Below are 15864 nucleotides of genomic sequence, written 5' to 3' on the forward strand. Positions count from 1 at the left end.
GTGTGTGTGTGAGAGTGCAGCTTTTAGAAGACTTGTTTTTTTTTTTTTTAAAGCCCCAGAGTTGAGCTGTAAGCTGTGTTTATTTTCTTAATGGGCTACTTTTTTCCATTAATTAATTAAAAGGAATAGTTCAGCACTTTGGTAATTGTGCTTATTGGCTTTCTTGCCAAGAGGAATGTAGAAACTGATGGACAGTGAATGTGAAGCAACAGCCAGCTGCTGATTAGCTTTGTTGAGCAGAAAAACTAGAAGCAGGGAAAAACAGTTAGATGTGGTTTTGTGCGGGGTGCTGTTTCTTGGCCAGGTGCTGGTGCTAAATAAGCTAACTGTCTCTAGGCTGTGGCCTTATATTTAGAATATACACTCTTGTCAAGAAAGCAAGAAAGCGTACTTCCCAAAAAGTCACAGTGTAGGAAAACTATGCTTAAAAAATCGCCAGTTGATTAAATTGTCTCCTATTTTGTTCTGTAAAGTGACCATTTTTAAAGATCTGCTAATTATTTAACTCTATCTTATGTTAATTGATTAATTGGTGCTATGTTGTTGTATAATAAGCTACGACTGACTAAAGCAGTCGAGGGAGGAGGACTCTGTGCACTTGTTGACAACAGCACTGGTCAATGGAAAACATGAATTTCAAGCACAGCGCAGGTCAGATGAGTAACGGTTTCATTCTGCAGCGTGCTTCAATAATAGGAAAAAGTGGGTGTCAACTTTTCCTGAAACCTTTGCAACGACAGAGCGCCGATGCCTCGCTTTCTGTCACTGCTTAAGGTGAAGTTGTGCTATGAAGGACTTCAGGGAGGTTTGGGGTAAAGCTTCAACGACAGAGGCTTTAGTTAATGTCACATTTGTTTGAAACAGGCTCATGTATGTGGACTTTTTTTTTGATTCAGCTACAGGGAGGGGTAGCATCAGCTCAACCTTCGTTTAAAGGCCAATACTTGGTTGGGCAAACGTTTGACCTCTTAAACTTTTCAACCCCTCCAGTTAACAACCCATGAGGTGCTTTCAGATGCAGAGGGATGTCCCTGTACTTTAAACAGCCAGTAATGACTTTATAGAGATAAGATGATGTGTTTATTGGCTGTGTTAAAGGTTACATCGCACCCACCTCCAGTAAACCGCACAGTCAGATGGCCGTGTTTTGTTATGGTGGAAAATTCATGACTCCTGCAAGCATGACCGAGTTAATCCAGTCCAGGGAGCAAAACAAGTCCGGGCTTGTTTTTTTTTCTATGAAAGTTACGGTTTGTCCAGATCTCGCAAACTATGAAATGTTGTTTAAAGAATCACTGTCACTGCCAAGTGGTGTCGTGGTTAACGGGATGCTAAAAACGCTCTATATTATTTGACAGGCGCTTCATGGTTTTATAATTGTGTGAAACATTAAACGACAGTGAGAAGCAGTTTGACAGAAATGTGCCAGAACCATTTGTTTTAGTGCGTAATATCATTTTATACAGTTATATACGCGATGGCTTAATAGTTAAAGGAACTTTTGCTCCATTGTTATCGTCTTGTTGAGAGTTTTCGGGTAAAGCTGCTGTGAAGTGGAAGAAGTAGGACATCCTGACTATCAGAGACACATAAAATAACTCACTAGGTGTTCTCACAGAAACATCCGTCCCTCTAAATCTTTCCAGTCATGTGTTGGCTGTGTGCAGACCTCATACCCCCCAGTGGGTATTGTCTTTTTTTTTTTTTCACTTCTTTTTTGCTAGTGTAGTGGTGGTAATTGAAGATTTCTTTGGCAGTTGTCAGCAAGAACTGCAGCTTTGGGGCACCCTGCTGCTGAGGTGTTTTTTTTTTCATCAGGGCTAACATTTCCACACCTTGCTGTTGGCGCACCCATTCCCCTCTCATATCTGCTGCTGGGCTTTTCTCCCAGAGGTGTTACCAGGGGCTTAAATATGTGCCAGAGGGAGTAAAACATGACCAAAGCAGTTGGGAGGAGCTCGAGGTGCGTGGGTCAGTGTTGGTGGTTATTAGCCACAAGTGAAAATATAAGTGCTTAGGAACTTGCAGAACGGCTTTTTTTGTAGTTTCTGTGCTGACAGACAGCGTTGTTGATGCGTCTTCACCATGATGTCTATGCTCACCTCACTGCCTTTAATAAACGGTGCTCTTGCGGTGAGCGTGGTGCTTTGAGGCAGGTTGTCCTCACGCCAAAAAAAGCAAAGAGAAATCAGTTTCGCCTACACCTTCACCGTTATTTATAGAAGCTGATCAAAAGATGTTACTGTCTATGTCAGATGTTATACAGCGGCTGTTTTTTGACCGATCTAACATCTTAGAGGCCTTGTGCCACAGTGACCTCTTCGGAGCACCCACATTAAAACATCAGACCTAAAACTGATGTTCGCTGGCTTTATCAAGCTGATCCGCCCTCTTCTCTTTACCTATTTCTACCAAAGCGCTCACGGTGAGGTCATAGTCCAGGGTCAGGCGTGTGAGGGGAGTTGCCGTTGGATCTGTGCCTGAGGAGGTGGATGGCGTGTCTCTTCCTGAGCAGCCACATTGCTGCGCGACCATCAGGGGAGAGGTTGAGAATAGTTCATGCTCCCTGTGAGGAAATGTCACCAGAACAGCAGTGGCAGCAGCAGCAGCAGCAACTCAGGGGCCCCTCAGGCCCTGCCACTCAGCTCCTGGGGGAAGCAGATGGCACATGCCCAGAGTTATTTTAAGGCTTCAGGGGGGCAACTGTCCCCCCCCCGTGTCACCCAAAAAGACTAATGTAGACAGAAAGGCGAGCACAGAACTTTGTCTTTGTTGCAACGTTTTGCCCTCCAACCAGCAAAGTCACAGGTTTGGTTGCGACTGTGTTCGATGCAGTGCTCTTGTCTTTGGTAATGTGGTTTATTGATCTGCTTTTTTTTTTGCTCAGCCGAATGCGGCGGCGGTGGGTTAAAGTGCACGAACCCGCTCTGAAGCCGAGTCTCTGTCAAGGACACTTTAGCCAGTCAGACATTTGGGTTTAAACCCTGTAAGTTGGTTGGAGAACTAGCAAACAGACCACCCACACATTCACCAATACACGACTGTGAGGCTATCCCTTGGGGTTGTTGAACTTGGATCACAGCCTTGCTTGACTATCAGATGTAAGAGTGGTGAGATAGAGAAAGCAGTGGAAGATATGAGAACTGAGAACACTCCTCAGTGTCAAAACACGGCGCTGGATGTTTTAGTCTTTGCCAACAATGCATTTATTTCATCATGACAATCAGTTGGAAACGGCGTCAAGAATGTTACACCGGCTCACATATCTATACGTCACATGTACACGCAAATGTGTGTGCGCAGCCCTTTCTAGTTGCACTCCGTTTGCCCCTAAGCCCTAATGTTGCCCGGATTCTGCCTGAGAGCAGTGTGGAAATCCACATCTGTGGAGCTGCAGGGTGGCCGCCCCTCTTGTCTTCCCCCTGCACTGCCTCTCTGGTTTTCAACCAGGTCTAACTGCTAGTTCCACTCTTATTAGCGAGCCAGGAAGGGGCCCGCTCGCCGTCCCTGCTATCTGTCTTCTGTGGCCAGATTTTGAAACTTTTGACGTGCCGTCTTGTTTGCACCACAGCAGCTTGCAACATAAAGCCTGTCTGTCTCTCAAAGTCCACATTACATATGGGGAAACGTACGGCAGCAGTAAAGCAAGATACCCTGTTACAGTTGCCCCGGTCAGCTTTTAAACCCAACACCACCCCAGTGTTAACGCTGAAGCGACACTCTGCATGGGTGGATAGGAACACTCATAAAGAGCGTTTTCCAGATATCGATGTGTGAGATGTACCTGAGTGAAAATGTTGCTTCATCTTCTGTCTTTCCTAAATGACTCTGGGCTGCTTGCGTGCTGTGTGTTGAGTCTAAAGCTGATGATGGTGGATTTTGACAGAGGGCCTTAACTTTAAGTAGTTAGGCATACAAGGCGTGCCTCTGCGGCTGCCGCTGTGAATGATGTTGACGTTGAGGCAGCAATAATTTGTCCTAAACCAGGTGGGGTATTTCTGCATCAGCTTATCTTCTTGTTGTTTCTATACAAGTAGGATGATGGAAACCGAGATAATCAGGAAATCTTCTGTTTAGACATCCTACACCGCCTTCTTTTCATGAAAACGCCAGCAGATGGGCCCTTATAGCATGCGCACATTGTCACCGTAGCCGCTCTGTTGAATGGCTAGCCTCGTAGCTGCTTTTGTTTGTGTGAGCGTATGTGCGTATGAGATATGTGACAACAAAGAAATGTGTTTCCACCTCGTTTTTCACATCTGTCGTCTGTGTTTGTCCTCGTATCACGTTGAGTAAATTTGTTGTTTATTCATTTCATGTTCATCGTGGTTGGCATTTTCCCTTTGCACACATTAGAATGGAAGATTAAAATGAATGTCTGTCGACAGGCTGACTTTTATCAGCGATTTCCATGTTTTCCCGCCTTTGTAAAATTTTTTTTTGTCTTTTTTTTTTTCTTTGACAGGACGTATGGGCCTGAATTTTCATCATCCTGGAGCAGACCACATAATGCCGTTGAACAGTAAGTCACATTTTCATTGTAGGAATTAATCATGATTGCTTGAGTTTTACAAATAAGTGTTATTGCACTTTCTACCTTCTATGTTTTAAAAACGATGACGAATGGGGAGCGTTTTGTCGTGCGTCCCCTATGATAAACATGTTGCCTCACCACAGGGGCCCATGTTAGTATGGGCTGGGCCCGACTACCTACCCTGTGCTAAGGTCTGGATTCCCTGACACCGTAAACCCAGGACAGACCTCCTGCGGGAAGCACAGTTGGCCTGTGAATAGCATCTCCAAAAATACCCCAACATGTAAGACTATTCCCCCTGAGTGTCCCACCAGCCGGTAGATGACCAACAGTGACAAGAGACAAGCTAGAGAGGGAAATCAGGTCTTTATGCCATATGCTGCTGCATTGATGCCACAAAATGTTCCAGGCCAGGCCTTGCCCTTCTGCGAGGTCTTTATTTGCCTTTGGATGGGATTAGAGACATGATTTTCTCGGATCTTACGCATTCGTTTTTGGGCCATGTCCTCCGGTTCTTTTAGAAACAATTGTGTTTCTCATCTTTGCTCCAAAACTCAGCAAAGCATCAAAGATGTCTTAACCGACTGGTGATCAAACCAAATCAGCAAATCCCCAGTTTCCTCTCTGGACATGTTCAGTGAGCCTACAGGGTATAGAAATTGGTAAAGGCAAGGATGTTGCGCATTAAAAAAAACTTTCTTGGTGAAGCAGTTTCTGCTGTCACGTCTTGACAACACTGGTGCTTCTTCCCCATTTTGTTCTTTTCATCATCTGTATCCTCGGAGAACGTGTCTCGGATTGATGTTAAACTGTTGTGTCATGGGATTACGCTCAGGCAAGCACAGATCTGTCCAGATCTTCCAAGTCTGTCAGAGCTGGCTCTCTGCGCTGTAGCCTGTGATGTGTGTAGACAGGAAAGCTTTGGTTTCAACTTTAAAGAGTTTCACTCAGTGTTTCTCCTTCATTTTGTCCCATTAGCTTTGAGGCATCCTGCTGTGAAAACCTGTTAAGAGCTCCACTTTCTGCGAATGATGCTAGCACTTGAAGTGAAGAAGAAAGGCTGAAGAGCAGTAAGCATAGGTCCTCTTTCCAGATTTATTGGTGTTGTTCACTTGACAGTTTAGCAGAAGTGTCTGAGGCTTTGAAGACAACAGAGCAGGAGACATCAAACTCATCGTGCCCAGAGGAATCACCCAGTTTCCTTTAAAACATTTTCTCTCTCTTGCAGTCACCGCGCAGTTTGAAGTTTGTACTTATTCTTAACCCCTCACTTTTTTGCTTCCTCCTCTCCCTTGGGCTGTATTCTCTCTTACTGAGGCATCTGATGGTTTCCCAGCGCAACGTTTTCTTCATTTGGCCCTGGTTGCTAGGTGACTTTGTTTCTGCCAAGGCCAGACGGTGAGAGGGCAAAGCTACAGAGAGACTGCCCAGGTTTTTTGGATTGGAGAGCCAGATCTTTATTTAATGAAAACATAGCAAGGCAGAAGAGGCTCAGAGACAATATATTCCCTGAGAGAAGCCAGACGGGCAAGTCACATAATAGGGCCCTCACAATGCAAAGGCCCATATTGGTTTTTGAGGCGACGACTCTGCTTTGTGACTGATGAGTTCAGAGTAGCAGGAGGGTCTGTTTAGTGCTGAGTTACCCCTCCTGCTGTTTGTTGGCATTTGCACTGTCTTAAACCACATTTTGCCTCCTTTGTGCTTTCAATTCGCAGCACAGCAAGATTCAAATGTTTTTGGGAACTTTTCAGGGATTAGTGAAACACTCAACACAATACCGAAACAAGATTTGTTGTTTTGCATTTAAAAAAAAAAAAAAAACATGAGCTACATTGAGTGTAAAAGTTTGTTTTTGACCTCAGAAACAGTAGGATGGCAGAAAAATGTAACCGTGCTCTGTTTGGTCGCTTTTTCCGGCGCTTTTCAATGCATTTCATAGTCTTTGTTAGGAGATGAAATTTGGTGCAGAATAAATAGTTTGAACATTTAGGAATTAAAATTGATGACGCTTTAATGCCTCACATGCAGCAACTGGTTAAAAAGAATAAAAAATAAAAAGGAGATTAAGTTTTCCTTTCAGAACTAAGTCTTGCCTATCTTTTGAGGTTAAAAAGATGCTGGTCGCACTACCTTCATGCTTGGGCTGGATTATGGTGATGCCATATACATGCATGCCTCCTCCCAGTGCTAACATACGCCTGCCTCCAAACACTGGGGTTTATTACGAATCTTAAACATCTTACTCCCCCATTGCATGTTAAACAAGTTGGACTTCCACTTGTGGACTCAATGGCATGTTCACTGCAAGTTATTATCAGTCTGCCTCCTTCATATTAATGGATGTCTATCAACCAAAAGGTACAAGAAGCTATTGTCTTTACTCCCAGGATTTACTCATGCTGTCTGTTCTGAACTGGGGGGAAAGGTGTCTCAGCCCCTCTTTTGTTGAAATTAGTTGCAAAATTGTCCAAATCTTATTTAGCTAATTTCACTCAATGAATACAAGGTGACTTTACATGACTTGGAGGCAGACGCATTCAGATGTGCACGTTACGACTGACTCACCATCATCCCATGTGACACATATTTTTATGAGTTTATGACACTGTAATGTACTCCTAATCTGTATGTATACCTTGTTTAAATTGCTTTATGTCTGTAACCTATTAATTTGTGCTGCTGCTGGGATGCTCCTGTAAAACAGATTATCAATCTTAGTGAGCATTTTCTGGGTTAAATAAACAAAAGAACATTTTAACATGCTAATAGCAAGTGTTTGCATAAAGGACAAAGCCTGTGAGATGCTATTGAAAGCTCTATGAAAACCTGACCACATTTCTAGTATTCTTTAGTGAGTAGAGATAGCTTAACTATCACTGCATGACCTGTGATAAGTATGGACCTTTTTAATGGCTATATATCAAAGAGAAGCCTGTGAAATGGTTACGGTTCGGTGCACTGCAGCTATTGTCTTCAAATATCTTTGTTTTATAGCGTGAGTGATGAAAAAGATAAGACAGATTTGGAACTGGTAAATGTGACCAGCTGGGGCATGCAGGTGATCTGTGCGGGCCTTTTGCCTTCCCATAGATTTCGATCAATTTGTCCGTGACTCCATAGCCTGACCTCCACTGCCCCTCTCTCTTCTCTGCATGTTATCCTCCCTCCTCAGAGGCCCAAGGCTGCCAGCCATGTCCACACACACTCTCCTTATCCTGTGGGAAGTTTCCATTTGCACCTGGCCTGCCACACGAGCCCAAAGAGCAACTTTTAATATTTTACCAAGGCCATGATAATGACTAACCTGCTGTACCTCCAGCCCTGCGTGCACTCTGCTTTATGGCCTCATTTGTGAATATTCACAGAAGATTAGCAGGAACTGGAGCCATTGCAGGTTCATTAAGCTGAGATTACAATCTCCGGTTATGGGGCGTTGCATTATGCTGCTAAATATCTCAGCCATTTCCGTGGCTAAACCTCACATGTCGCGCCCCCCCCCTCCCCTCCGCCGTGCAGCATCTGCATGCGTCTGTTGCCAAGGCAGGTGCAGCAGGTTTATCATGGGCTGGTGCAGGCTGTAATAATCACCGTCCCATTGCCGAAGCTTAGGTGTGGCCATCTGTGGTTTCACTGTTGCCTTAGAGATGTTCCTGGTTTGGTTTTTTTCCACAAAACCCATGTCTCTGTATCTCTTTCCTATCCTTGTTCCTGCCCCAACCCTCTGTCTCTCCTTGTGTCTCCCTCCCTCCCCCACTGTGCTGACAAGCAGCCCGGAGCTATGGCCGCAGAAGAGGTAACGTGTGGCATTTTCTCTGGGGTTCTGCTTGCCATGCCGGCCGTGTCTCTCTCCGAGGCTGAGGGGGGTCTTAGTGTGGTGTCACTATCTGCTTTTCATCTGTGCTGTGATTGAATGAAATCATATTAATTTAGACAAAGTGTTTTCCATGTTGTGCACTTAATCAGGAAGGGGCAAAGGGTCCATCAAATCTGTCCAAATGAATCTTGTTTTTGCTTGATGGTGAGAGGAAAAAAAATCCGTCTGACAATTTTCTTTTCTCTCTATTCTGAGTCAGTTGTCTACCTGTAATGTTGTATTGCAAATGCATCATATTGTTAAAAAAAAAAAAAAACAAATATCCGCAACATTTGGCCCAATAAGGATATCGTCGTGCTCCTGAGTCTAAACCGCAGCATGATGCTGCAACCAAGTCATACAATAAACCTTATAGCATGGTTTGGTTGAAGTGCTTCTGAAATTGATTTGAAGGTTTTCCTGACAGAGGATGCTGACTCAGAAGCGATTCATCATCTTGATGGCAAAGATGGGTGCTTCCAACATGGCTCATCTCTGATTTGATGTGCTTTTGTTAACTAATTCTGTCTTTCTTCAGCAAGGAGGAAAGCCGCTGTGTGACATTTGTAAGGTCACTGCAGCACTGGGCTTGGTGGGGGGATTATAGTATGCTACAGTTGTATGTGAAGCCGACGAGGTGCAGTGAATAATGTCTGAATCAAATTGCTTTCAACAAAAGGTGTTCCCCGGGTGCTGACACGAACACACATAGGAGACAGAAACTGCAGCATTTCTTTCTGTGTCGAAATGAAAGAGGGAAAAATGTGATTCTACCGAATAGAATATGCATATTACATTACAAGTAGCACCACAGTCCAAAAATACACAAAAAATATTGCTCAGCTGCAGAAGTGGAAGCCTCCCGTAGCTCTTTCGCTGGCAGCTGGGAGAGAAATCTGCGCTCATAGCTGGCTGATCAACAGTCCCTCCGTTCTCATTATGTGCTGCAGTTCAGCATGCTGTCTAAAGGTCAGGAAGACTGGCACTGTAATAATGATTAGGAGCGGCAGCCACCAGCAAGTTCCAGAGTCAACACGATGATGTCATGATTATGATGTGAAATCCGCAATGGCCAAAGTATGTGGACGGCCAGACATTACACCCACATGCCATCGTGAAAGATCTTCTTCCTGCATGGCTCTGTGAGAGAAATTCCTATGTTCACGTACATTTTGTTTGTTTTTTTTAGTCATGTGTGTGCGTTCTTTAAAAGGACTTGTATAGAAAGATAAGAGATTTACAATTGGCCAAATGAGACTGTGAACAGGGAATTGTTAATGGATTTGTCATGTATTTGCAAGAGCTTGAGATATAAATCTGCACTTGTACATTTTAAATAAAGTCTTCATCACATAAGAGACAGAATAGATGTGCTACGAGGTGGAAAAAAACAGGCTGGCAGACGGGGTGTAGTCAGAATCATTCATGATGGTAATCTCCAATATCCAAACTGCTGTTGCTACTATAACAGTTTCCATATGTGTTGAATTCACTCTGTCTTTCGTACCCTCCTTCCCTTTTTTGCTTCACACTCTCGTACCTCTCTGTCTTCCCCTGCTATTCCTGGTGTCCTTTTCTCTTCCTCTCCTCCCAGGTCGTTCCTGTCTCTTCCCCTTTGAAGACGGCTTCCTCGACGACGGCCACGGCGACCCCTCCTTGACTCCGGGCCTGAACTCACCGACCCGCTGTCAGAACGGAGAGAGGATGGAGCGCTACTCCAGGAAGGTCTTCGTCGGAGGCCTCCCCCCTGACATAGATGAAGGTAAACGAAAGATTGTTTTGCTTTGACACGTGCGGAGAAATGTGTTTCGCTCAGCTTTAGGCTCTTTCTGTCGGCACCACCCAGCAGATTCATACTGATACATGCTGTACAGTGCTCCACAGTTGGAGGCCTCCCAGTACAGGCTGTGTTTTTGGCCGTTCGCCACTAACGGTTACACTGACGTACTTGAGCCTCGCTTAAGGGCACCTTGACACACCTTTCTGAGGATATTAAATTTACACACTACTCTGTAAACGTTATACCTGTGAAAAAGCCTGGATTGGCTGCACATTTTGAGATTTTTACATTTACTTTACGCAGTTTGTCACAGTTAAAGGGACATATAAAGAAAGTCACTTGTGCTTTCTTGCTGAGATTAATAAAAGATCAAAAACTAATACCGCTCTGAGATGTGTGCAGAAATTTGAAACTACTGCCAGCTGTTGGTTTCAAACATTTGAATGAGCAACTTTTGGAAAGAGTCGGGCTAACAGCTTTTTCCTGTTTCCAGTCTTCATGTTTCGCTAAGCTAATCAGTTATTGTGGTAGTTTTCTAACTACTGTAGAGACATGAAACAGACAGGTATAAATCTCATCACCTAGCTCTGCAGTACAGTAAATAAGTGTGTTTCTTTCAAGGACATCTGGACAGTCCTTCTCTAATGTTACCCACAGTTGAGCTATTGTAAAGTTCTGTTGGATACCACACTGGCTTTGCTATACAGTTCATCAATGAAACGTAATTTGGTGATCAGACCAGAGCCAAAGAACCGTAGTAGTTTAAAAAAACGAAACCACTTCAGATACGCCGATATTCTGGCCACTTGCATTGCCTTACTTTAGCATCTGTGCACCAAAGAGTTTAAAGATCTTCTCCAGTCTTTGATTAAAACCCATGAAAAGCTATTTCTGTGCTTCAAAATAACACATTTAGATATTTTTCCTCAATAAAGATCATCCTTAAAATGCCTTATATGTTACTCTGCAAGATCTATTAAGTCCCTACCCCCCTTACTCACTGCAGCTGAAGCACACCAGCTCACCTACAGTATAAAACTACTACACAATGTCAAGATGTAATATTGGAGCAATTCAGCCGTACCTGTTCAAATCGGGAATCAGTTATGAAGAAGAAGAATGATTTGAAAAGCCTGCAAGATGACAAATTGATTCCTTAGATTTGATGCACTTGAAGTCTGAGTCTGTGTTCAGTTTTAGTGGAAATCCTGAGCCATGGCGCTGACTGGATGTGCTGCTCACAATATGCCTTTAAGCATATAAAAAACAAGAGATGTCCATGTTAACAAGCTAAAAATAAACTAAAAAAATTTGCCAAAGATGCATTTTAATGTTCATATGGGATGTTTACTTCCTGTGCGTCTACACATTCGAACAAGCGTCACGTACGACTGAATTGATGCACAATACATGCCCTCAGCAGGTTGAAAAATTCATGAGTTTCCACAGCACAAGTCAGCCCATTGCAGATTAAATGTGCCCGGCCCGTGTTCCTGTTTAATGCAGTGGCCACTGCTGCAGCAAAAAATAGACACCGTGCCTTCCTCAGCGCGGAGTGTGGCTCTGCATAGATTCCTTCATATGCATATTACATGACTGAATTTTGTAATGTCGTGAAAATAACACTTTGACATTTTGTTTTGTTTTTTCTTTCTTCTCTTTGCTTTATATTTATAGATGAAATTACCAACAGTTTTCGTCGCTACGGGCACCTGGTGGTGGACTGGCCCCACAAAGCTGAGAGCAAATCCTACTTCCCACCTAAAGGTAACAGCAGGATTCAGAGCATTATCTGTATTTTCCCATCGGACATCAAAGTCTACACCAATAAATATCACCTCGGGTGCGTCGCCACGGCAGTTTTGCAAAGAGTCAAATTACCCAGAGTTCGTGGCTCACGCTGAGCAACCTTGGAGGTGTCTGTTTATGTGAGCAACCCCCCCGTAGTCCTCTTACGGAGCGATACATACAGGATATAATGACTCTATAACTGGCCACCGGGAGCTTTGACCTGAGAACTGTTTGCTCGAATGACTACCTGAGGAGTGTGAAAGTTTTCCTCCTCTCTGCACAGACTCTCGGGTGTCGTTTTCAGGCAGGTGATCAGAGCAGCGCCGCCCTCCTCCAAGCCTCTACATCACTCCCTGTGACCGGGGAGCTGCAGTGTGTCGTATTAGGGAAGCTATTAAAGACGCTCTGGAAATAACTGACATTCCATAGGCAGATGGTAATACGCTGCATCTGGAGGACCTGCAAAAAATCTCTGCCAGTTTTTCCCCCCACTCTCATTTTTCAACATCCCCCCTCCCCTCTTTTTTTTTTTTTTTTTTTTTAGCCTGGAAGGATTATTTTGAATAGGCTTGGCTCTACTAATATCCAAAGCCAGGAGGAAAAATGCAGCATCCTTTTAGGGGAATGAATGAGCTTACAGCAGCTGGAGGACGCCGCCATGTAAGGGGAGGAGACATGTGGGACTAGTGATCTGTGTAGAATTCATCTCTCACTCTAATTTAAAACCCCCCCATTCCAAAACTCCAGGGGAAACTGCTCAAATATCCTGTTTATATCACACTCTCCATATTAACTGGCAAGAGAGCTTGGACAGATGCTTGGTGACAGAGTTCCTAGCTCTAATGGCTTGAGGGTTGAGAGCAAGTGCACATATACGTATATGTGTGTGTGTGTGTGAGTGTGTGTGAGTGCTGTGCAAACTGTGTAACAAGTGATTTACAAATGTGGGATTCGCGTCAAGAGGTCGTCGACCTCTTCTCGCGTTAAACGTCCTTCCAAGCTTGACCAAATGGAAGATAGCTGTCACTTTCCGTCCTGCTTCACATTAAACTGCCGGCAGTGTGTGTCTGTGCAGTTATGAAAGTGTTTTGCTTTGGGGATGACTCATGTTGTGGCTCAGTCTGGCTGTTGGGGCAGGGTAAGGCTCTTTTGGTGCATTGGGACAAAGATGAACAAGTTGTGCTCTTTGTTCTTCTGTCGTCGCAATGTGTTTTTTTTTTCAGGTCACATTGTGTTGTTTGCGTCTGTGTTGCTGTCTCTCTGCAACTTTTCTGTTTTGACCCTTTGGCAATGAAGCAACTTGTTTGAAAACCTTAATACAATGAAATAGGGAGTCTGAAGCAGAATTCTGTTGACAATATGTTTGTTTTGTTTTTGGTGAGCAGTGGTTGTTTCCTGGGACTTCTAGCTTTTACTTAGGTTTATATATCTTATTTAATTTTCCTCTCTGGGATTTATTAATAAATCAAATCAAATGGTTACACCAATAATGCCATTTTTGTTTATTCACCCACTGAACATTGAAGGCCAGAATCTTGGACGAACAATTCACTCTGTTTTGTTATGTTATAAAAAGTACACCTTAAAGAGGAAAATACCGTGTTTATTCTTTATACACATATAATTGCTGACAGTGAAATTTACTGCTGTTTTCAGTAAAGTTTACTGAAACACTAAAGTAAGATCCGGGACATCTTCCTCGATGTAACACTGTGCAGAGAACCGTTGGAAAAAATCAAGGCACTCCATCTTGGGTGCTTTGTTTCCAGCTTTTTTTCAGCATCAGGGACGGGTTCTAAAGACAATGTTAGAAAAAATGCTGGGCTGTTTTGTTTTTTTACTAAGAAAACATATTATTCAGTCCTCTCTCTGGTACAATATCTGTTCTACAGTCCCTAAGGTACCAAAAAATGCTTATTGGTGTAACCATCTTCTGCTGCGTCTGTATTTTTTTTTGTGTATTCACAAAGCTACTTCTGCATTACCAAAGCCACTCACTTTCTCACTACTAATGCATAGAGCCAACAACAATGCTACTTGCTCGCCATATTATGCAAAACTTCATTGCTTTTGAAGATAGGTTTGTGTCTCAAGACTCAGAAAATACCACAAAAGACCATGCCCTTCTTTTTTTTCTTTGTCATAAAGAAGTCAGAAAATCTGTCTCTACAGGAGGAATTCAGTTTTGCAGCCTGTTGCGATGTCACAGCACCATCCCCATCTGGTTCCTCCTCCTCCTCTGAGCTCCTCTCTGCCACTCACTGAACAGAGGAGATGCAGATACTGACAGTGTCTGGAACAGGCCTAAAACCAGGAGTATTATCGATGCGGCAGAATGAAGGATCTGTGTGGGACTCTGAGCTGAAGCTTGAAATACACAATCTGGGGGCATGTGAGACTTACATTAACTTGTTACAACGGGGTGAAGATGGGAACTTTGAAATGAAAATTACTTTATTTATCCCAGAAGGGAAATTCAGTATAATCATATATATCATTTAATATCACGTTAGCATATTAAAGCTGCATTTCTCACCATTTTTGTGGAAGCAATGGATCAAAAGACTCGGTGTATGATGAAGGTCATTCAAGGACAAAGAGTTATCAGCTGATTCTGAGAATCCCTTTAGCTCTATAGCAGATTTTAGCAATACTTAGTTCATCACTTTGGTTTTTTGTGGCCTGCAACCTTTGCTTTACTTTCACCTCTCTCGTAAACTTCATTTCCAGCTTCAAGAGGCAGCAGTTAAAAAAATCTCTGTTGTATCACAAATGTAGTGGCTGGAAGCTGGTACAGATAAAGATATGTCCCTCGGGAGTTGGTGGAGGGAAAACCAGAGCTAAAAGGAGAGTAAATATTGCACATGCATTCATCGGGGTGCCACAAAAATGACTCCAAATCATTGCATTATGTCCGAGCACGTGTGAATAGCTGCAGCTAACTGCTGGCGAACACATTTGCCATATAACCTTTTTAAACTGCATCAACGTTGTGCTTCATCCCACAAGTTTCCAAAAAATTCATATTTAAAGCAGCTTTTAAAATAAACCAGTGTTATCATGAACAATAAAATGCGGCTCATCCCAGTTTGATCTGACGCTGTGTTTTTGGTCAACTCACCCCTTAGAAGAGTGTGACTAATAACTTGTGGTCACCATGGTGCTGCCGCTCACACCCTCTCCTATCACCTAAACACTGTCGTCACTATTGTTGGCGATGAGCTCGAAATGTTAGGGAGCTATTTCTGTCTGTGGCTGAGGATAAAAGGAGGAGGAGAGTAATGTTGTCTGTACGGAATAGCCTGAGCGCTGGGAGCTATAAACTGCTGCAAATGCTAATGCTCGCGTCATACTGCAATAACCGCGTGTCAGGCTTGTTTGAAGCCTTCAAAAAGGTTGCAGCCGAAGTTTTTCTTTTGGCAACAGCCGTTCACGATCAGCAATTTTATAATGGCACGATGCAAAATGTACATTTAAAGCAGTGGTCTGTATTTTCCATACGTATTTCTACACATCTTCCTGAATGCAGCAATGATGGCAGCAGAGAAGTGCTGCAGTGGCAGCAGTCGCAGTGTTACATCTTTCTGCATTACCAAGGCCTTGATTTATCTCTTTGCCCTCGTGGTGGGATTATATCCAGTGAGTGACTTCTTCAAATTGAGATGATTAGCGACGCTTGATTTCACCGCTTCTGCACTCTATCACTGACGACTCTCCGATTGCTTCAAAGCCTCAAGGCCCCGTATTTGTTTTTTGGGAGAGCAGATGTTTGTGTCTCCCCACATCCATCCATCCAGCCCAGCCCTTCTATTGTTCTTGTCCTTCCTCTTCTCCTTCTTCTTTTTCTTCTTCTTCTGCTGTCAGCAAGCAGTCATTTTTACATTTTGAGACAGAGTCACAGCC

General features: G+C 43.5%; 1 protein-coding gene across 4 annotated transcripts in view; it reads left to right on the forward strand.

Moving 5' to 3' along the window:
• Positions 1-15864, forward strand: part of cpeb3 (cytoplasmic polyadenylation element binding protein 3) — a 48265-nt gene that overhangs the window by 11508 nt on the left and 20893 nt on the right. For 2 of the 4 annotated variants that reach the window (XM_008280174.1, XM_008280175.1), the window contains exons 3-6: positions 4466-4522; positions 8307-8330; positions 9985-10152; positions 11848-11937. In XM_008280174.1, the coding sequence (XP_008278396.1) occupies positions 4466-4522; positions 8307-8330; positions 9985-10152; positions 11848-11937 (339 nt within the window). The remainder of the gene's footprint in view (positions 1-4465; positions 4523-8306; positions 8331-9984; positions 10153-11847; positions 11938-15864) is intronic. The other 2 variants (XM_008280177.1, XM_008280176.1) reach the window with 1 other exon arrangement.

The sequence above is a fragment of the Stegastes partitus genome, unplaced genomic scaffold (assembly GCF_000690725.1).
Source record: "Stegastes partitus isolate 25-593 unplaced genomic scaffold, Stegastes_partitus-1.0.2 Scaffold184, whole genome shotgun sequence".
Taxonomy (NCBI): domain Eukaryota; kingdom Metazoa; phylum Chordata; class Actinopteri; family Pomacentridae; genus Stegastes; species Stegastes partitus.